General features: G+C 44.1%; 1 protein-coding gene across 12 annotated transcripts in view; it reads right to left on the reverse strand.

Moving 5' to 3' along the window:
* Positions 1-24,099, reverse strand: part of LOC107380808 (rho guanine nucleotide exchange factor 9) — an 82,425-nt gene that overhangs the window by 37,857 nt on the left and 20,469 nt on the right. The window contains exon 1 of one of the 12 annotated variants that reach the window (XM_015957947.3): positions 2,840-4,509. The exons of 7 other annotated variants lie outside the window; for them this stretch is intronic. In XM_015957947.3, coding sequence (XP_015813433.1) covers positions 2,840-2,854 — 15 coding nt within the window. In that variant the 5' untranslated portion in view covers positions 2,855-4,509. 4 more of the 12 variants (XM_015956389.3, XM_054738471.2, XM_015958735.3 and 1 more) reach the window with 4 other exon arrangements.

A 24,099-nucleotide genomic window follows, 5' to 3' on the forward strand; every position in this document is an offset into this window, starting at 1 on the left:
AGAGGAAGTTAAATGACTTCCCTCTGAACCTAGGACCCCTGAAACAAGCCAAGCATGATGAAAAATGGTACTTTGAGTCTGTTTGCTTGGTCCACTCCATTTTTAACCCCATTCAGAACAGGCCCGCTCTCTCTGGTCTCTACCAGTTGACTGTAGCACAGAAAATGTACAAGCGAGGAGAAGCAGTCACAGCCATTAGTGTTCTCCTTTGCTTCATCCCTTCATCTCCCAACTGAAACCAGTACTGCTTCTTCCAATACACTGCATCCCCTCTTTCCTTCACATGTCTGAATAAATTAAAATCATTACATAATCAATCTTCCCCAATCCTCCCTAAGAACACCCCCATGCCTAGCTTAATCAAAGGGCAAACAGTGAGCAAAGAACGCTGTTTCAGATCAAATTGACCAGTTTGTTCACCAACTTGCATCGTTAGAGTTATTCTGCAGTTGCAACATCAAAGACTGGAAGCTGAAAATCAGCATTTAAGCTGCAGAGCTCTATTTGGGTCAATGCAAATAAATGCAGAAAAAACTACTGCGGTACATAGATCTATGTGTCAAAGCTCTGTTTAATCTTCAAGCACAAACCTGGAGGCTGACAAGTAAAAATGTAAGAATAGAAAGCTGATTCACTTGCTTGTATCATCTTTGCAGCACAACACATCAGCATTCAGTGCACTGGCAGACCCACTGCATTCCAGCATCCTCCTGTCTCTACAGCCACAGCACAGCTGCACCACAGCACTTATAGCACTCCTGAACAAACACACTCGCACAGCTTACACCAGCCTTACCATGTCTGTGGCATGTAACTGAACAGAGACTGTATTCATGGAGAGGTCCAGCTCATACAATCATCATAATGGAATCCTGGTTGGGAGTTGTGGAGGTGGCGTTCCTCTGCGTGAGCTGCGTGAGACGCCGTCTCCCAGAAAGAGAGGTTTCTTTTTCCGACGCACCGAGTGAGTCTCGCGGTCTGTCCTCCCCGTGTCTGCCAGCCCTCTTATGTAATACATTTATACCCCGAGTCTGGGAGCCAATCAAAGATGCTCTGTTCAGAACCGGTGAGAAACACACACCCTCACACACACCGCTGTTGTCTCACTCACATACATTCACCATCTGCACATCGACACATCTGCCTGAACAGCTTAGAACAGAACGCTGTTAGAAGGTACCTGCCCTGGAGGAATGACAGATGTGTGGAGGACTGAGACTTAAAGAAGATAGCACCCACTGAGGACCATCGCTCTCACTCTACCTGACATATGTGGACAACACACTGCTATCAGCCACAACCACTGCAGTGAGCACTGATCTTGTGACACTATGATATATAAGAATTTTTACAGACACCAACCCACATTAGCATGTGATGGAGGTATCCGTGATACCAAAATGACATTCTATAAGTACGAGATTTACCACTTGACTACACACAGAAAAGACAGAGCACCTAGATTTGAGTGTGAGAGAGTGCATAAAGCATCTTAAAAAACCCAGTCTGTCTATCGCTATAAATAGGACTGCCATGGATGGCTCCAGGACAGGCTTTTAGCGTATCTATTTCTGAGCTTCATACAACATTCATGACACCTGGCTCTGATCCTTCTATTACACATTAGGCTGCAGGACCAGGAAACACAGGTTTCTTTGAGGGAACTGACAAGCCTTTTCACTTAAAAGACATGAGGTCTGGAATAAATATTCATTTATGATTACACATTTCTGATAATAATAACAATTACCAGGATACAAATGAGTGTCATGTTGACACTGTGCAATATGCAGAGATGGAGATATTAGGGACTGTGAAATGGGAGCTGAGTTTAGCAGAATCTAAAATGGGGGAAACCTGGAGAGATGGAGGCCCTCCTTTATTAGGCCTGGTCCTGCCTGCTGTCGGTTAGTGTTCAGCTGAGATCACAATGATCCTCCGGGGTCTATAAAGGGAAGTGCAGGTCTCTCGGTTCCAACGCTATTTGCTACAAATACCACCTTAACTTCTGTACAGAGATCCCTGCACTGCTAAAGGCTGCCATATTGTGAATGTGGCTACAGTGGCTCAGAATAGGGAAAAATGAGTCCTGACGCAGCAGGAGAATGAGATTAGAAAGGAAATCTGGTCCATTTTTATTCCCCGAAAATCAAATTATTACAGAATACAAAATTCATCATTACTGGTAATCCACAACAGACAACATGGGGGAGAAGGAGATCGGCGTTGGGGGGACATGTTTGAGGCTGTGTGGGAGGAATATGAATCTCCAGCCACCACAGAGAGGGTCACAGATCTGTATCCGCACAGCTACAGCCACCACCAGACAACACTTGCTACCACAAAGGCGAGAGGACACAAGACATAACGGAGGATTGGGGAGGGGAAACAGAAATACATTAGGTTGTACCAACGTCATTCATTGCAACGCGTAGCCGTGATGGAGCGCCGGGTGTCCCCGCTCTCGACCAACGCGCACCGCTTTTCTCTCCTCTCCTGTACGAGAGCGTGGTGCGCTGCGAACCGGGCCCCAAGCGCAGATCCATTAACGAGTACCGAGGATGAACATCAACAGCACGTTCACAAGCACCAGAACCGCGATCACCGTAAACACCGCGCACGTCTGGACATCCAAGGCCATGGCGCAGTGTTGCGGGCCGCTGCTGAGAAGAGCTCTCTGCTACGGCTTGGTTTCAGATCCCACGTCTGGCTTCAGAAAAGCCCCGAGAAATCCAGCCGAACCGATGCCCAGGATGTCGGGGGGAGATGTCCCTGCGCTTCTTCACAACAGCCCGAGATGCAATTCATAAAGTCACGGGAAGAGATGCATCATCCTCACCATCATCATCGTCATCAGTCTGCACCGCGATTTGGCCCAGCAAGTCAACACCTGCCGGTGTTTCTCGCCTCTTCCCGCACACGGAGCGGCGCTCAGGCCAACGGATTCTCAAAGCGGACGAGAGAGAGGCAGAGCGCGGCTGTTCGCAGCTGCCGGGCAGCCTCACGGACAGAGGGGAGCGGGGAGATGTTCGGAGAGGCTGGGCTACCGGCTTCAGACATCACCTACAGCCGAGGGAGGGGCACGGACAGCCCTCTCTCTGACTACATCGACGGCTGAGACCACAATCATAACCTCATTCATTCCCTTCCCATCTAAAAATATCACGGCACAGCAGCGATGATTGATGACATGTCATCAGCTGCTGCTGAGGAGAATAAATGTACAAGTCACCCCAATTAGGTGATTTTACAGGCATGTAGTTCTATCTGTGGATAGATATTCGTTTACGATGTGGTCAAAGCACTAAAACGTCTCACTGACACAGTTCCCTTCAAAATATAGATGTGTTGCTCTTCATGAACAGTTTTACACCAATGACATTATACAGCCACACGCACCATATACAATACCCCACACTGATCAGGAGAAAAGGTCTAGCTAGTACATTAAATACAACAGTTTTATTTTTTCACTGAAGTCTTTTTCATTTAAAAATAATTCAGTTGACACAAAGTGAAACACATTAGCTCTAATATGGTGCATTCGATGCGATTATTCAGGCAAGTGTTTCTGAGCAAAAGTGATGAAATATTCCACTCTTACTTCAATTCCTGAACAGCCTCTGTTTGAAGAAATGGTGTTTGCCTTCCAACATGGCTCATTTGCCAAAATGTAATCCAGAAGTTACATTAGACATTTGTCATTTTGACAGACAGGGCAAAACAATCCCATCATAATCTGTTTTTACAAGTCACTTTAACTTTTAAATGATAACTTTCTATAGCATGAAGCTACATTGTGCCATCTTTCTGGAGGCTGAAGCCACGCTATGAGACAAGCGCTACTTAAGTCAGAGTTTTGAAATCAGGAAACTGTCCTCCTAGTGAAGTGATCAGAAGTTGGCAAGACTGTGTAGACGAGGATTTTTCTGATCCTACAAGCAGTCACTTTGGTTGGAGGACACCCCTGGGGCACCCATCTGTCCTGTTCATAACTCTTCAATGCGCTGTCAGCATCCCAACAGCGAGATGCATTGAGGACGGTGTGCAGGTTTAGATGCTCTGACAGGATTCTGTTATAGAGTTTTTTTTTATTTAACTCTGCAATGTACTCTGTGCATAACGTTGAAAATGACACTGCATCTGTATTAGTGCGACGCCACAAAACCTGTTGTAGCAGCAGTAGCTCAACAGGTTGAGTGGGTTGTCCAGTAATCGGAAGGTTGCAGGTTCGATCCCGGCTCCGGACAGAGAATTCTGCTGTTGTGTCCTTGGGCAAGACTCTTAACCCCCTTGCCTGCTGGTGGTGGTCGGAGGGACCGGTGGCGCCTGTGCTCGGCAGCCTCGCCTCTGTCAGTGCGCCCCAGGGCAGCTGTGGCTACATCGTAGCTCATCCCCACCAGTGTGTGAATGAGTGTGTGAATGGATGAATGATACTCTGTAGCGCAGTGGTTCCCAAACTTATTTAGCCGCGCACCCCCTTCTATGTCCCGACCATGTCGACACCCCCCCCCCCCACATCGGGGCATGGCTCTATATATATATATATATATATATATATATATATATATATATATATATATATACATATATATATATCTATATATATATGTACATAGATAGATATCAGATGTCAAGCTAAACAGAGAGGGTTAAAAAAATTCCCCATCACTTTCATTTTTTAAATAGTAATTAATAAACATTCGATACCATTACAATTTCCTTTGATTTAATTTTAAATAAATATTTAGAGTGCCCAGGTAGCACATAAACAATGCAATTTAATGGTTTTCTTAAAGTAGGAACGTTTAACCTGTGCGGCCAGAGCGCTCTCCTTCCTTCTGCTCTGCGTAAACCTGAGCTGATCACCTACTTGTGCGTAATCAAATGTCTATAGGGGAAAAGATGGAAAAGATATAGCCATGAGGTTCAATTTTACCTCAGACCGACTTATTGCTGTTTTATTGTGTGGCTGAATCTGCGATCCGCTGCCACGCTGACTGGAATAACAAATGCTGCAGTAACAGGACTTGTGGTCAGGTTCATGAGGAGTCACTGGCTGGAGCGGACCCGACTCATCCCAGAAGCTAATATCTTAATTTGACCTTGAATGAAAAATAACCTCTTAAAAGTTTTTATCACGGTGGAGGCAGCGTTCATTTCTGCCTTCAGTCTGACAGCGCGCCGGAGTTAAAGCAGCGTGTGCGCTTATTGAATCTGTGTGTGTGTGTGCGCGCGCGCGGCACAGCTGCTCAAGTCACCGCGTCTCGTTATTGGCGCTATTTAAACCAATGTTGTAAAATGACTTCTGCCCAGCCCAGATGTGCTCACATGTGCACCCGTGAGCCGTGGTTCCGCTGGAGCCGTGGTTCTGACCTCTGACAGACACACTCTGAACTTCAGATCTTCAGCGCGCTGTTAATAGCCTGAATGGGAATCATTTCTTGTTATTTAGTTACATCCACAATGTTCTGTGTGTGAGGTTTACAATGTCAGAACACCTGCATGAGACAGGTGTTAATTACAATCTGCCAGAATGACTCGCCACCTTCAGATTTCTCCAACACCGTTAAAAATGATCAAATACGGAACATATCAGCGTGCGCAGGCCAGAGTGCTGAAGCTCGGCGCATTGTTATTATGAAGCTATGGGCACATGTGGAGGACACATATACTTGTTTTCAATTACATTTATTGTGCCCACTTACTTTTTCTTTGGCCCACCCACAAATGAGTTTCTGGCTACACGAATGGTGACATATGACAGACTTCTCTGAGCTCCGCAGCCATTACACTTTTCACCTCGCGCACCCCCTAGCGGCAGCTCGCGCACCCCCAGGGGTGGGGGTGTAGTGTAAAGCGCTTTGGAGTCCTTACTCTGAGAGGCGCTATACAAGTGCGGGTCAGTGCGGGTCTTTTGTGGCCTCGCTGAAATTTTTATCAACCAGTTTGCATCAGCGGCACGGAACGGCAGCGGAACATCACTGCTTCTAATAGAATCCATTATAGTCTATGGAGTGTTTCAAAGCAGCTGAGATGTGGCAAATTTCAGGCGCATCCCAGAAGCGGTACCCCGCGCCGTCCCGCAAAAGATTGTATCAGGTTCTATTTCTTGCCACAAGCCGCTTCTGGGACACATCAATTTCTGCAGTTAACATAGGGCTAGACAGGAAACAACACACGGTTTCAGAGTAAAATCCCTGGTAATTTTCAAAATAAAAGTACTGCAGCGATGCAATTTCATTTATGTATGTAGCTTACGTGTGACCCAATGGCTCATTTACTCGTAGTATCGTTCCAGAAGCGCAGCGGTGTGTTTTTCATGACTTTAATCCTGGCAGTGGAGAGGAACAACACCATATAACACATCAAACAGCAATATCAAATGTGATTTCCTTCTTTTTGGTTTAAAGGCGGATTGCATACACAAACGTGGCCTTTGAAGTTTCGAGGGATCGTGTGATCTCGCGAGTCAAGCGAGGAGGATGGCGGAAGTCTTGAGGGATTTAGGCATCTCAGGAGTCCAGCGAAGAGCACAGTAAGGAAGCCGTGCCACGGCCAAGACTCTCCTGGTGTGAACAGGTTTGAAACCGGTGTGTCTCCTCCCTCTCTGGTGGGCTCACGGGTTCCCGCAAGAATAAAATAAATGCAAGTGAATGGGGCTAAAAGAGCGATTTTCTAATCTGCTTTGTCTTACGCCCAGAATGACACATACGTTGCACTTCAATTTAAATGAAAAGTAATGCGTGTTTCAGATTTGTTTGAGATTTATCAGCTTGTAAAAATGTGTAATTACTGTAACTACAAATCAGACGTTGGCACGCCGCATATGACATCACCACAGAATCTCTCCCCCAGACTAGCTGCTACCTACCACAAGGTCAGATTTATGGTGGTACATTCCTCCTGACAGAAGGATTCAAAGTTTGCTAAACTGACAGCCATTTTTCTCTCTGCTCTTCTCCATGTCTGGTTCGATGACATCAATTTGGTGATACACTTCCGTAGTCCTGGACGTATTTTCACACCAACCTAAAACAACTTACTTGGCATCAGAATGTGTGTTTAAAATTCACGGACATCATATGTGAAATCCATGGCACACAACAAGCGGGATTAGAAAGTAGATTTTACAGCCCCATTGACTAGCATTCATTTTTTCATTCTTCTGAGAACCCATGTTGTATGAAGTAGATGGGCGTAACTTAGGCTCCCTATAAGCTAACCGGAGGAATGCAGACATGAAAGGGCACAAATTGTCACCTACTGTACCGGAGTGCAACAAACTTCATTTGAGTTTGGTTTTCTAGCATACATGTAAACTAGGATAAATGCTCCCAGTTTATTACTTTAGATCAACTTAAATATGTGTGTTAACGCAGTGACAGTAATTATTTTTGAAATATTACACTGCAGCACACTTAAAAACCTCTAAAAGCATTTCTAAATGTAGGCCTGAACAATGACATAAAAATATTCCAAAATATTGAAACAACTGAAAAACATCAAAGAACTGATTATTAATAGTCTGCAACAGAAATACAGTTCTGGAGAAATGAAACATACTGTAGGCCGTTCAATGGTGGACTGAGCAGCTCCTCTTATATCGTTTACTCTTCCCACCCATATGTCCATATAATATTACAGTTTTTATTACCTGTGCTTATTTCTTCCCTTATCGGGTGTCCAAGGCTTTGTGAGTTATTTGATTGTTTCACTGTCCTTTATTCTCACCTCTACCCCAACCAGTGAGTCAGTGATACTCTATATAGCTTTTTGCTGCCAATTATGAAATGAGCATCAGTACTCTTGTGAAACTTAAACAAAGTTCTTTTAAGCACCCCCTTGAAAGAGAGGGGGGAGAGGGAAGTTTCTCACATTACTGTATAAAATCAGCTACAAAGGAAAATACCTTAAAAAAAACAGGCCACATGAAAGGACTTTTGTGCTGTAATGCCATTGTATTCTAAACAAAGCATGCCACACATTAGTAGGACTTCAGGAAATTGAGTAAACTTGTGAAGAAGAGGCTTATGTCCAGTATAACATGTCAGCTTTACAGGTTTTGTTAGACAACCATATGATTTTCCCTCCTAGGTCATCAGTCAGCAATACTCTGACAAGCCCATACTCATTAAAAGTCAAGGTCTCTTTGTTTTCCCAAGACATCCTTGTGAGTTGACCTCAGTGGGGAAAAATGCTATGGTGCACCTGTTTCAAGAAGTATAAGTTAGTCATTGGAGAGGAGAGCAGAAAATAGCAGGAGTTGGAGTATTATTTCTGATATTCGGACATTTCGCCTCAGATTGACTTACAGCACTGCAACTCTACCACTAAACCCAGCTAGCTCTGTTAGCTCTGCAACATTGATGCTTTTCTCCACAAATAACACAATCCTTGAGGAGTTCTGCCATGTTGTGGAGTTGCTGATGGTAACAGTTAGCTTCTTCTATCTGAGACATGCTCTCCTAGATGCTAAACCAACAAAAGCCTTCCCCAGTCGCAAGCCAAATATGGATGTCCTGTTCCAATATCGATATCAGAAGTAATTTGATATTGGCCCAAAAACACTATCGGATTATATCAGACTGCATCAAAAATCTCTGATAAAAGCAGTTTGTTCCGCTTGAAATTTCATTCCAGCAATTCTATGCCGCAGCGTCAACACTTGCCATGCACAAGTTTCCCAAGGTGGAACAGAACCAGGAAAGATAAATATGTCCAACCTCATTGTGCGTTTGAAGCAGCCTCACAAAACACCGCACAAGTAACTTTGCAGTGTGTGAAATTGATACTTTGGGCACACAACTTGGAGCAGTTGGTGAATGGCCAACTTTTTTTTGGACTTATTTTTTCTTATCTCCCTGCACTTGGCTGTTTCTACCATTTGCTGACAGTAAAACATAACTGAAGTGAACTTGAATTAGTATTTTGTACTTTAAACAGATATCTTTGTTTATTTGTTTACTTAAAATATTTTTCAGTCTTTTAATTTATTATTTATTTGTATTCATTTGTTATACATTATGTTTAAGGTTTACATTGACAAAGAGTTGGACTTAAAAAAAAATCTTTTTTTTTCATTCTTACTGTTGCTGGCTCTTGTTCTCCAATTGAATAATATCACTTGATCGAGCCTTTCATACATTCCACACTGTGAAATAGGTAAAAGTCTGTATGATTTGTGCTGATATCGGTATCGGTCAATACCGAAGGCTGGAATATCGGTATTAGGGCTGCACAATATATCGAAAAATTATCGTCATCTCGATAACAGGACGTGCGATAGGCCCATCGCGAAACACGTCAAAAACAGCGATAAATGTTTGGTTCAAACATTTCCATCCGTGTCATACATCAGCTTTTTGTAAACCAGCTCTGTTTTTTACGTGGAAGTATTATTTGACCAATCAAATGTAGCCCTTCTGATATGCGGCCAATCAGATGGGTCCCTTCACATAATACGCTCGCCTCCTACATAGACCCTGTTGTAAAGCAACACCCAAACAGTTTGCGGCGCCGTTCCCTTGTTCGTCACTCTGGCTCAGAGCAACGAACGCACTTTGTGCTGATGTTTCTGGATTCAGCGCTGCTTTCAAACGTGAACGTGAGTCCGCTCGGTGTCATTAATCATTTTTACCGGGCTGACTCCGACACGTGCCGGTGAGCCAACCCACCTTCATGTCGCTAGTGTTCCACCGGGTGGTGACGTTAGCCCCAGGCTCTGGTTAACTTCCAGCTGAAAGGCTACAGCACTCTCCTCCCAGTCCCACCCTGCTAAAGAGGGCCTGGAAAAGTTCCCCCACACATCAAAGTGATTTTTCATTTATGAGCTTTTATAACCTTGTTAATCAGGATAGTTGATTTGCTGCTGCACATAATCTGTCAGTCAGAAGCTCTGCTAGCCGGTTATCTTAGAGGAACTAGTTCAATTTGTTAGCTTCTTACCAGAATCATAGTTGCAGTTTCATCATCTGAGCTGCTTTTTAAGATCTAGGTAAACTTGTTCAATTTGGGATTAAAAACAAACGTTTTCACATATTTTCCATGTAGTTTCTTTGCCAGTTCCTCTTCTGAAAGGTAGACAATTGTTTTTCTCTTTCCCTCAGAAAATCTTAATGTTCTCCTAGTTTGGCCCGGCACAGTTCACTTCCCAGTTACAGCAACAGCCTTATATCATAACCACATAAGTGGAGAAAATGTTCAGTAGCAATGAGAGAATTTCCTGTTGCATGTAAGTGATGTTAACTATTATTTAACATTTAAACTATTTATTCAAAAACCCTGGTAAGGGATGTTTTTCTGTATTTGGAGCATCAGAAAAAGTTTTATGGTGGAGGTGATGTTTTAAAGTCACAGAGAAACTGCATGCATGCAGTTTGTTGTTTTGCTGCTAATACAGAAGCAGGTGCAGCTGCTAATACAGTAGCAGGTGCAGCTGCTAATACAGTAGCGGGTGTAGCTGCTAATACAGTAGCAGGTGCAGCTGCTAATACAGTAGCGGGTGTAGCTGCTAATACAGTAGCGGGTTTAGCTGCTAATACAGTAGCGGGTGCAGCTGCTAATACAGTAGCGGGTGTAGCTGCTAATACAGTAGCGGGTGCAGCTGCTAATACAGTAGCGGGTGTAGCTGCTAATACAGTAGCGGGTTTAGCTGCTAATACAGTAGCGGGTTTAGCTGCTAATACAGTAGTGGGTGCAGCTGCTAATACAGTAGCGGGTTTAGCTGCTAATACAGTAGCGGGTTTAGCTGCTAATACAGTAGCGGGTGCAGCTGCTAATACAGTAGCGGGTTTAGCTGCTAATACAGTAGCGGGTTTAGCTGCTAATACAGTAGCGGGTTTAGCTGCTAATACAGTAGCGGGTTTAGCTGCTAATACAGAAGCGGGTTTAGCTGCTAATACAGTAGCGGGTGCAGCTGCTAATACAGTAGCGGGTGTAGCTGCTAATACAGTAGCGGGTGCAGCTGCTAATACAGTAGCGGGTGTAGCTGCTAATACAGTAGCGGGTGCAGCTGCTAATACAGTAGCGGGTGCAGCTGCTAATACAGTAGCGGGTGCAGCTGCTAATACAGTAGCGGGTGTAACTTCTAATACAGTAGCAGGTGCAGCTGCTAATACAGTAGCGGGTGCAGCTGCTAATACAGTAGCGGGTGCAGCTGCTAATAGAGTAGCAGGTGCAGCTGCTAATACAGTAGCGGGTGTAGCTGCTAATACAGTAGCAGGTGCAGCTGCTAATACAGTAGCGGGTGTAGCTGCTAATACAGTAGCGGGTGTAGCTGCTAATACAGTAGCAGGTGCAGCTGCTAATACAGTAGCGGGTGCGACTGCTAATACAGTAGCAGGTGCAGCTGCTAATACAGTAGCAGGTGCAGCTGCTAATACAGTAGCGGGTGTAGCTGCTAATACAGTAGCGGGTTTAGCTGCTAATACAGTAGCGGGTTTAGCTGCTAATACAGTAGCGGGTTTAGCTGCTAATACAGTAGCGGGTGTAGCTGCTAATACAGTAGCGGGTGCAGCTGCTAATAGAGTAGCGGGTGCAGCTGCTAATACAGTAGCAGGTTTAGCTGCTAATACAGTAGCGGGTGCAGCTGCTAATACAGTAGCGGGTGCAGCTGCTAATACAGTAGCGGGTGCAGCTGCTAATACAGTAGCGGGTGCAGCTGCTAATACAGTAGCAGGTGTAGCCGCTAATACAGTAGCAGGTGCAGCCGCTAATACAGTAGCGGGTGCAGCTGCTAATACAGTAGCGGGTGCAGCTGCTAATACAGTAGCAGGTGTAGCCGCTAATACAGTAGCAGGTGCAGCTGCTAATACAGTAGCGGGTTTAGCCGCTAATACAGTAGCGGGTGCAGCTGCTAATACAGTAGCGGGTGCAGCTGCTAATACAGTAGCGGGTGCAGCTGCTAATACAGTAGCAGGTGTAGCCGCTAATACAGTAGCGGGTGCAGCTGCTAATACAGTAGCAGGTGTAGCCGCTAATACAGTAGCGGGTGCAGCTGCTAATACAGTAGCGGGTGCAGCCGCTAATACAGTAGCGGGTGCAGCTGCTAATACAGTAGCGGGTGCAGCTGCTAATACAGTAGCAGGTGTAGCCGCTAATACAGTAGCAGGTGCAGCCGCTAATACAGTAGCAGGTGCAGCCGCTAATACAGTAGCGGGTGCAGCTGCTAATACAGTAGCGGGTGCGGCTGCTAATACAGTAGCGGCTGCAGCTGCTAATACAGTAGCAGGTGCAGCTGCATATTTTTGCAATAAAAATGTTATGTTGTAATGGAATTCATGCATTAGTTTTTGTTTGCTTTGAACCCAGAGCAGACGCCACACGCCAGACGACATCAACACTGCATACTTTAGTATTTGTTCATTTATCGTGAGTAATATTGATATCGCAATATTAAGCACTGTTATCGAATATTGCAGGTTTTCCTAACATCGTGCAGCCCTAATCGGTATCATGTCGGAGGTGAAAAAGTTGTATCGGGACATTTGTAAAGGTAAGAACATTAGACTTTAGCAAAAAAAGATAAGTACTTTTCCTCTTGAAAGTGCCAAAATCACAAGGTACCATATTCAAAAGAAAACATACAATGTAATGTTGAATGTGAAACATTGATTTTGAAACTTGGGAGCATTTTAACTTCATGATAGCTAAGTTTAACTCAATTGAGTTGGACTGAATTGGACAAACAGGATTTACAGCAGACATTTGTTTTAGATACCTGAGTTGATTTTGCAGTGAAAAAAGGTATTTAAAAAAACTAAGCTGTGGTAAAGAACTTGCCTGACCAGCCAGCCCCATGCTTTCTTATAGGGATGTCTTTAAAACCACAAGTAAAAGCCTTTCTTCTAAAGAAAGATGCTTGCGTCATTGCCAGACGCCATTTTTGACTACAACAAAAAAACTACAGCGTCGCAGACATTACACACAGCGAAACTCACTTTCTCATAAACAACGAAGACCGCGGCAGCTCTTTTCTCTGTTCTAAATGACTTGAACATTTTTAAAGCCTTTTCTAAAAGCCTTTCTTCTAAAAAAAGATATTTGCGCCATCGCCAGACGCCATTTTTGACTACAGCTGTAAAAAAGACAGCGCCGCGCAGTACAGTCGGCATTTCCGCCTTTTTCCTGATTAGTTATTTTTGAGCTAGCTAGTCCCACCCCTGAGTTACCAGACTAGTTCTCTGTGTTGAATTAAACAGAGGACGAGTCTGGCAGGCCAGGCTAGTAAAGAACTGCTATCAGAAGTATCCCCGGCTCATACCCAAAATTCCACAGTAAAATAAAATATTTTGTGTTTTCTGTCTTCTTCAATGTGCTGTCTGATTGAATGACTTCGTAATTAGTCACAATCTAAAATGTCTTTGTCTTTATTTGTGAAAGACTCGGCTTGTGCAGAATCATCTTTTATAAACCCCACCATGACTGTGACTTGCTGCCAACCAGCTGCATCATTTGTGGCACTTTTGTGTAAAATTCAAAGCTTTTTGTTTGTGATGACATGTTTTAAATTTACAATTTTTTGTAAACAGGGTTACATCATAAATTTTAAATAAACATGGTGAAATGATCATGAGATGCCATTGACCCCAAAAATCACCATGATTTTAAAATGGGAACAACTCTTTGATGTGGTGACTATTTCCTCAACCTCACACACACAAAGAAAACACGATACCAGGAGCACAGCTTCATGACAGGGATGAATAATGGAATCTGATTAGGAGCTCCTCGATCATTCCTGCAGCTGTTCAGTCTTGCTCAGAGATTACAGTTAATGCCATCTTAGCGTTTTTTTTTTATAACTCAGAGTCAACATGAACACATACAGTTGTGGGTTGATATCTTCCAGCAGCAGTATGACCATTTGGAGTATACCGAGCATATTGATGAATCCTGGCAAAGCGGATTATGCTTTGGGGGAGTTGTGAGAACTTTCACTGGATGTTTAGACCCCCCCCCCCCCCCCCCCCAACACACACACATAAAGACAGTGCTGTTTGAATCAGCCATTAAAGCAGAGGATCCATGCAGAGTACAGCTGATGTCTGTTTCCAAGCAACATTTCAGGGCTGCCTTTCAAACTAAAAGAAGAGTGTGTTTAGCATTCAGAACACTTTCTACGCAGGGCCCCTTTAAGGCTCAGAGTTGTGAGTGACAGAACAAAGTAGCCCCGGTTCCCATCTGATGTACCTTTTGGCAATGCACAGCATCACTGTGAACTTAAGTGAACATTGTATTAAAAATGAGCAAAACCCAGGCTGCAGCCCGTGTCCTGTTGCTATAACTGTTGGTGGAGTAAATGGTAAATGACCTCTGGAGTCTGGAACCCCCCCAACGTGCTTTACAACACAATCAATCATTCACTCATTCACGCACACATTCATACCCTGGTGGGGATGAGCTACAATGTAGCCACAGCTGCCCTAGGGCGCATTGACAGAGGGGAGGCTGCCGAGCACTGGTGCCACCGGTCCCTCCGACCACCACCAGCAGGCAAGGTGCCTTGCCCAAGGACACAACGACAGCGACAGACTGAGCGGGGCTCGAACCTGCAACGTTACGATTACGGGGCGAGCACTTAACTCCTGTGCCACCGTCGCCCCTGTATGAAAACAGCATAAGGTGGTCAAGAAGGAATGCTTGAAAGAGAATAATGACAGTACAGTTTCATCTTCACACACCTAAAGCAGCCATCACCTAGTTTACCATCTAGCACACAGATACTCAAGAGCATACTCTTCAAATTCACCTGAGAGCTTTGGAAAAGATAAAAAAAGACCTCAGAAGAAGTTCAAAAGAACAACACCAAAGGAGTGCAATTTATCAGTATTTTTAAAGCCATAAATAATTTCCGAGGCACTTTCTGCACATACATGCTGATAAAAGCAATGGTTCCTGAAAGCCTGGCTTTCAGTGAGCAGAGAGCATCATGGTGCATCACAGCTGAGATATGACAACCGTCCTCAAACATGCTTTTTCCCCCTCCTCCCTCATCCGTGCTTGTGCCTGTGTGCATGTGCGTGCAAGACTCAGTGAGCAGATTACATAAGCCTGTCCTACCTCTGTGGGCTCCCTCTCCAATCTCCCTGACATTTAGACAACAAAGGTCACATCTGAAAGTCTAAATTTGCACAGACACCAACGCTAATATACTGATGCATATACAGAAGAGAGAAAGAGTTGGTATAAAACACAGAATTTCTCCCACCAGCAGAGAATCGCCTGCTAAAGGCAGACTAAGTCACTTTTTCATAGTTTTAAATCATTTTCTGGAGAAAGAAGGTGCTACAATGACCCTATCCAGGGTGAATGATTTGTCAGAATACCACCTTTGCAACTTGAGCTTCTCCAGACCGATGACCTGAAGTCTCACAAAAGTCGCTTTCAAAAGACACACCGTGCCAGCAAATCAGCATAATGCTGCCACCACGATGTGTCTTATGAAAGCGGCGTGGTGACATGGCGATGCAGGGATTTAGCAGCATGTGTGCTGTCATGCTTGGTAGTTTCCATATACTGAACTTGTGAATGAAGATTACGCCTTGGCTCAAAAGAGAGAGGTTTCACAATCACATGTGGAATATCTGCCGAGCTCCGGCCAGCAACTTTATTGAAATAAAAGTAAACACTGGCATAAGTTTCGCTTTTGTAAACAGGATCTGCTGAGATGGCAAACAGGATCTGGGGGCTTCTCTCCACTACAGCTGAAGCTCAGATCAGACAGTTCAGAGGGACTGTGGAGGGCAGACACCTTCAGGAGCAGCTTGTGAGGAGCGTGGTGTCATGATCTGCCCCAGCCTCCCTGAATGTGTCTCTCCTGCCTTGATTTACCTTATTGTTCTCACCCGTCCCTTGTTACTCTGCCCATGTGTTCCTGATTTCCCTGTGTATTTATACCTCCCTCCTTGTTGCTGTCTTCGTCGGATCATTGTTTGTTCATGCGTGTTTTGTCCCGTCTCTCCCGTTCCACCATTAAACCATTTATATTTTTTCATCCGTGTCTGCTTTCCTGCCTCCTGAACCCTCCACCACACTTGGTCCGCCATCTCCACCCTTCACATCATGACACGTGGCTTCAATCGAAAAAAAAAAAAAGGTTAGTTATATCCAAGCTAAAAAGAAGTCCATGACAGCGCTCCCACACCCCCTTTATACCACCATTGCTTAAACCTTTGTGCAAAGCACATGATCATGCCACATTACAGGCACAGACTGACCAATGATGAACGACCAAAGGCTCGCTGATGCCGGCTCAGCTTTGCGGTAATGAAAGAAGCTAAAGTCACGTATCCTGTAAGAAGCGGTAACACTTTACTGTAATCTATGTTTACTCCTCAGCACAAACAAGCTACAGATGGTTGGTGTTTATCATATTGAGTTCATCATGGCAGAGTCTCCCAGGGAAAAAAGAAAACTTATCTGATGAAGCTAAACAGAAACAAAGAACATCCGACCAAAATAGAAATCAAACAAGAGACAACATTGAGCGCTTTCTGAATCAAGAGTTGGGAGACAAACACAAATTGGATGTAGATCTCGCAATCATGCTTATAAGTACAACTTTAATATGTATTCTTCTTAAAGCCATTTGTGCTGCCGGCTGGTCGTGTGGAATAGCCACTCAAAGCTACTAGAGACGTGCCTGTCTGTTAAAACCCACTGCTCTGACATCTGCATTTTGGTTTACTGACATGCTACAGCCTTTTCCTATGGTCACATGATTCCTCCTCTCAGGATCTTTCTTCAACATTGGTCATTTAATATCCGAGTAACTCTGTTAGTTGATCGTAAAGTGGCTAGCACTGGAGTGTGCTTCCAGCACATGATTCCTGCATGTTTTAGATCTTTCCAGCGTGAACACAGCTGATTTGCTTCAATTAGCTCCTGTAGAAATCAGTGAAGGCTGAGGAGACATTTGACCCGTTAGATAAAGATATTGAAAACACTGGGGCACAATGAAGAGAAAAATATATCAGTATGTTTTGAAGACAGTGAACTGAAAGGGATTCTATGAAGTGTTGAAGCACACCAGAGCTTACTTAGTGCAGGGTTTCCCTTACCGCCACGGCTGAAATCCCACCGCCACGCCTACAAGATCCCAAGTTATTTATTTATTTTATTTTTTTGGCGCTGTTTCCCAAAGAAGCAGTGGGAACTACTATGTTGTCGCTTGTGATCACAGCCGGCGGGCAGCAAGGAGGAGCAGGCAGAGCAAGGTGAAGTTACAGCATAAGTTACTGAGTTTAAAATTAGAAAGGTAGCAGTGGATATAATGCTTTGTGGTTTATATGTTTCAATAGCATTAAGATAAACTAGTGTTGACGATCTTGACAGGGTTTCCTCCAGTGCTTATTAGGCCAGGTTCTCCTCCCCCCACCAGGCTAAGCATCACTTATTCATGTAAAATGTATTTATTTTTCCATGTCTGACTTTAACCGCATCTAATACTGTATTACGGCGTGAGCGCAACAGCGACAACTTAAGATCGATGTGTAAGGGTTGGTTTATGCTTGACGCGTCCGCGAGGTCCGCACGACTCCGCGCAGAAAAGTTGCGTCATTTTAACAACCATGCCCCTCCACCGCGTCTCCGCACGGCTTAAGATTTCCGCAACGCGCACCTCGGAAAATTTCTGACCACGCGGACGGACGGACGCGGAAAAACATGGCGGACCGGCAAGAACTAGTACAGCAGAGGTTCGTAAATACAGACATTTGTATGATTCAGCTCTCAAAGATCACCGTGATCAATGTGTTGTTAATAATTCTTGGAGAGAAATAGCTCGCACTGTCGGAAAAGACGAGAACGCTGTTAAAAATGCTGAAATGCCATGTTGTAAACAGTAGTTTCTACTTCTACTATGGTGTAGTGTTGGATTCTTGCCGTAGAGCTCCATGCTGCCCCGTTCAGTTTGGGAGAATATTGGCTCACCGCAGAGAAGAGCCGCACAAACCATAAACGCTGCGAGTTGTGAAGCGCGTTCCATCCGCGAGCCGCATCACCGCGCGGAAAGTGAATGCGTCAAGCATAAACCAAGCTTAAGCAGCCTGAGAGGTCGGGTGTTTCATCTGAACTCTTAAAACCTCCAGCAGGCTACGCTGCACTATTGACGTGTTAGCCCACGGCGCTAACAACTTAGCGACGTGACATGTCTCGGAGAAGCGTAAAAACACGTTGGACGCTTCTTCTGAAGCGGGAAAATAACACCTCTTCTTAAGCAGAGCACGACGTCGCCTCGGCTCGTTCACGGCCGAGCCGGACTGAGCTCGATAACTGACCCAGCTCAGCCACCGGGTCGTTGGAGCTGCCCCGTGACTGCCTGATGGAAAACCAGCGGGTTTCATCAGACTCGTAAAGTTTCTTGTTTTTGCTGGGGACCCCCTGTATTTTACCGCTCCCTCCTGCAGTCTTCCCCTATTAAAATGATTCTGTAAATTTTGTGTATCAATAGAAAAAATCTCTGCCTCTGCCAGCTGCAGTAAATGTAGTCTCCAAATAATAAATAAGAGGTGCATTCATCTGTATCTCCTTTGATCCGCATTAGTGATATTCTCAGCACCAGAACAGTGAAGCAAAGAAAGATTCCTGAGTTTGTTAGTAATTTTATTTATTAGGTGCATCTAACCTGTTCTATTGTTCTCTGAAATGAGATCAAATCAGTGCTTCTATGGGTTGTCTCCACTCTGCACTAGAAAATTTTACTTTATTTAGAGACGTGTCATAACCAACACAAGGATCATAAACACCGAACAACAGAAATACAAAATATGGATAAAGGAAGCCATAGAGATAAGGAGACGTGGATGTGGGACCATGAGCAGAGACGGTGGGGTCTACACATTGGATCGTGCATGGGACTGCATCATAGGAGAGGGGAGAGCAGGCAGCAGAGGGCGACAACGACACCATCAGCATCAGCTCTGAGGAAGTTTGCAGCCGCAAACAAAACTGTCAGTAGCAAGGTAAAAAGAAACCTTTTCTGTGTTTTAAAAAAGAACCAAAAATGGGACTTGCATTCATTTTTTCGTTCCTCCGGGGACCCATGGTCCAGAAGTGACTTAGGCCCAATCTCAACACTCGCACTGCACCCTCCGGCCTTCAGCAAAGTGCACTTGGAGAAAGTGTGCAGTAGGGTTTGAGTGCGTAGTACAAGTGTTCAAATAATTGCTGAAATGAGATGGGGAGCATTACATCATCGATTGCAACGCATGCCGGGATGCTGGTCGCTGTGAAACTTTTTTCAAAAACCTTTATTAACAACTTTCAAACAACAAAGCAGTTATTTGAAATAAATTTAACTTCATTGCTGCTTTCTCTAAAACATTCAGAGCATCAAATATTCGTTCTAAAACGAACTACTTTTATTAGAAAATACATATTTTCATAAAAGGAACTTGAGCCTGTTCTCCTGCAGCAGTGACTTGTGGGTAATACCCTTGCCCGAGGTCCGCATCGCTGCGGACTTGGGTGTAGTGCAGATTAAGGGTGCAATGGGGGCGTGGTCAACTTCCGCCTTTGAGAATCGGGAAACCCTACGCACTCGCAACCCTGGCCGGAACGCGTAATTGAAGGGTGCAAGAGTGCAAGTGCGAGTATTGGGATTGGGCCTTGGGCTCCCTACTAGCATCGGCTGTGAAAATGTAATTGCAGGAAAGAAGTGAGTCCCGTTTATTGAAGTCTTTTGTGTTTAGAGTTTTTGACATCTTGTCCATGCAGAGCTTCCGTAGTTCAGTTACGTTCAAAGCTGCTTGCCAAAACCCAGTGGAGTTAAAGTCTCTTACAGTTTTCTAGCTTTACTAAAATACCTGTCTGTTCTTATCTGATTGATGGCAGTTTTTATATTTTATTAGACTCCAAATGTAATCATTTGGCACGTTCCTAATTGGTAATTTGTAAGAATGTAATCGGCGATACTAGCATTAGCATCCCTATGGGTTCTTCTATGCATATTAGCACTGTGCTGGCCACTCACTGCCAGTCAAATCGCAGCCTTTGCGATTAGAAAATCTCCTTTTGTCACATTTTAATTGCATATGCAATTAATCGTTCAGCCCTCCTTCAAATTGTTATACCGTAAATCCTCTAATACAGGCCCGGGCCTGTATTTGACTCAAGCTCATCAAGCTCCAGGCCTTTATTGGAAGGAGGGTCAGTATTAGAGGCAGGCCTCTATTTCTATTTGAGCAAAATGAACTAATGGTTCGCTGGAGTTTTTGACAATTAAAAGTGCGCCCACATTTTCAAAGTTAAACACATTTCTTTTAACAACGGTAGTTTCTGCTTCAGCCCTCTCCCCCCTCCCCCTGCGCAGCGGCCGCAAACTCACTGATGCGCCTGCAGCCTCTCAGAGTTCCTGCTGCTCTAAACATTAAAATAATTATTTCATTTTCTGTTCCTCACTTCTGATGACCTTCAATGGTGTCTGTTTGTTGCAACAGCAGGTACAAAAACTAACTTGTTTTTGTTTGACTATTTTTCTGTCCTGTCTGTTTATTATCTTCCTGCATCTCCTCTCAATCCTAAAGAAAAACTGCTGCCTGGGTTCATATATATTCACCTCATGAGTTACCTTTGAACTGCAGTTCTAAAAGATCTACCGACCGCAAAAACAGCGGAGCGCTTGCTGTTTGGCGGCCGTATCAGTGATCAGTGCGTCGGAGGACAAGGTGATGCCCGCAGCGCCCCGCTCCACAGCATGCAGCGAAACGCATCAGGCGCGAATAAAAGACAGAAAACATTAAAGGAAATGAACTGACATGAACGATCGCGTGTTAAATTAGTTTTTGAGGTGGTGACACCTGATTGTTACTGTGGCCGTGCTCAGGAGGCAGATCTACCGACCGCGAAAACAGCTGAGCGCTCCCTGCTTGCCGGCCGCATCAGTGATCTGTGCGTCGGAGGACAAGTTGATGCGCCCCGCTCCACAGCAGCGATACACATCAGGCGCAAATAAAAGACAGAAAACATTAAAGGAAATGAACCGACATGAACGATCGCGTGTCAGTACCTACGGTCCGGCACAGCGCGTTGCTGATCACAGAGAATGTGATCATACGATAATTCAATAGGGAGCGTGGTTTCACAGACGCGGAAGTGAAAGCGTCGGTGAAACGCCGGCTGCTCTAGGAAACCCCCGAGCGTTCGAGCGTCAACGAAGTGACACGGAAATGCCGGGCTTTCCAGAAGTAAGTAAGATAACTTACTATGAGCTGATAGTTCGTTGGATTGATTGGTAGGTTGGAAACTCTGATCATGAATCTGAAGAAACGATGACTGAGTGGTGAGCTGGAAAGGCGACTTCCGTTTATAGCCGCGGTTTGTGACGTAGGTGCGACGTGGAGGGAATCCCCGCGAGGGGCATGCTGGGAGTCCCTACTTCGCGGATTTTCACCTATCGCGGCCAGGTCTGGAACGCATCTACCGCGATAAACGAGGGATTACTGTAGTTCATACACCCCCTACTGCTGCTCTCCAGAGTGTTCTGCAGCATAATCAGCACGTTCTCTTTGAACTTGATAGTGTAATGACCTGGCTGGGGTTGTAAGCCAGGTGCATTCTGGGTATTGTGTTATATGTGTTTCCTATCGTTCTGCTAGTTCCTATGTGCTGATTTGCGTGTTGTGTGAGTGTTATGTAAGCCACAGGGAAGGTGATGTGTGTTCTGTGGAGCGGGTTGAATTAGCATGGTTAACTGACACCGTGACTCTGTGTGGTAGGAGCGTGATAGAGGATCGTGTCTGTAGCGTTACAAAGCGTTGAAGAAAAAGCCTAATAAAGGTCTGTGTGAACCCCTACTGCCTCCTGCTGGTTGATTTGGGGACTATAACCCTGCTGCTGGGACGCTCGTACTTGCTTGTTACCACATTCCATCCGGCCCCAATAAGAGACAGGCCATTATTTACCTCCGATGACTCCGACACCGGCCAAAATTGGAGACCTGGCCTTTAATTGAATACCGGCCTGTATTAGAGGATTTACGGTAATAGGTAAATTTCCAGGAGGATGCTAACTTCCTCACAGATCATGCAACATTAAGGATTATTGTATTGTCCCATTCAGTACTTGGTACCTTTCAGAGTATTCTTTTTGTCAAAAAAAAAATTTGAAAGAAATGATCCTAACACTGTTTGAAACCATTACATCCATCATCTCAGATGTTGTTTTTTTTAGACAACATACTGCAGGTGTGAGGTGGCTTTTAGATGTTTACTTAAAAACAACAACAGCATGGCTGCTTCTTCAATGCAAAAGAAAGGGGATTGAGAAACACTGGCCCTACATTGGTTTCTGCCTGAGGGCAACATTCTCTCAGAATATTCGGTATCCACTTTGTGGAATTTCAGCAGTATTTGGCTTTTTAAGATGTTTTATGTGCACACGAAATGTTATATTTGACCTCTGAAGTTTAGGATCTGAGTTTGATTTGTTATTGAGGTTTTGATTTATCCCCTCCAATATGTTCAAGTTTTCTTTCTTGTACATCTTGTACACATGCTCTTTACCTGCTTCTCCCTCTTGTCGTCGCCCTCCCTGTATATATAATAATCGACTGTGTTTTAGTTTTTCCAACAGATTTGGCTGTTGCCTTCACTGTTCATCTGCCCTGTCTCTGCCTTGATTTGTTTTGTATTTCCCTTGTGTTTCATCTGCCTTAAGCTTCTGGTTTCATTAATCAATTAAAATAAAAAAAGTCTTAATATTTCTACCTGAGTATGCAAATCTGGTTGATATTTTAATGCAGCTCGTGATGATTCATGTTTATTCATCAGTGTAATTCAAACACTTACACAGAACAGACTCTACGTTTATTTAATACTATTCCTGACTTTTTAATCGTATAATCAAATGGTTCAGACATACAATTACCTGGGTGATTTCTCATTTAAAGACAACAATAATAGATTATTTTCCTGACGGGTCAGCTCTGGTGCTTTATCTTAACGTTTAAGAGCAAACGTTCTGTGAAGTCATTACTGAACCCACTAACCATTAGTTAAATACCTACATATTTAGAAAATCTTTCCCTAGGTAAAACAAAAAAATGTCAGTGCTTGCAGATGAATCTGTTTGTGGTCAGTAGTTATTTCACTAATGGGAGACCCACCACACCCATTTCCCCTGAAGTCTGCTCCAATTCTTTTCTTCTCCTCCCATCCCCACGGCAACCACACTGACTTCCTGCTTCCTCCTAGGCCTTCAAGCCACAAAGCGCCCCAAAAATAAATCGCTGGACTTTTCCTGAACGCAGCTTTGTCACCATTGTTCAGCCATCAGCTGTTTATTCGTTTAGCTCTGTTTGGTGCTCGGTATAAAGTCCAGTCAGTGGGTCAGAGCACGATAAAAGTTGAGAAGCAGAGTAGGATAGATCAAACTGAGGAGGTCATGCTGAGTCGGGTATAGAAATGATGGCTAAACACAGGACATATCCAAGAGATGCTTCAGCCAAGTGGTTTCAGTATTCATGCTATAGCTATGGGCTCTGCAAACCTGAATATTTTTTAATTAAAATCAATGCAATATCTGTGTGTTCTGCAGACTGTAGAACAAGATGAAACTACCCTGCAACTGTGTTCATTGCGTAAGTCCCCAGTGGGACTGCATAACTTAGTAGACTGCTATAACTGTAAGTGAATGAAGATGCACTCCATGTACTCATTTTATATAAAGTATCTTAACAAAAAACTGCATTGCAAGCAGATACTAATTTTCACACTGCATAGATTTTTCTTCTACAAGGATTACCATTTCACTTGATAACTGTACAGAGGACAAAAAACAAAACAAACACAAAACAGTCATTTTGGGTGTGATACAAAAAATCTCAAAGATACAGGAAGTATTATCACTATTTGCTATAAGCTAGCTAGCTGCTGCTATAGCTGTTTAAAAAAAAGCATTTTTCCATAAATGAAATATCTCGATACAAAAGTAATGTGCTGCTTATTCATTTATTAACTCACGTGTACAAAGCTTCTTCTTTGAAGGCTCTAAAGAATAGGAGGATTAAATAACCAGTTAGAAATTCTCCCAGTGGGGAGAAAAATCCTCCAGCTGAAACAAGCCTCCCAAACACAGCGCTATAGCGTTTCACAAACC

This window comes from Nothobranchius furzeri, chromosome 1 (genome assembly GCF_043380555.1).
Source record: "Nothobranchius furzeri strain GRZ-AD chromosome 1, NfurGRZ-RIMD1, whole genome shotgun sequence".
NCBI classification, from domain to species: domain Eukaryota; kingdom Metazoa; phylum Chordata; class Actinopteri; order Cyprinodontiformes; family Nothobranchiidae; genus Nothobranchius; species Nothobranchius furzeri.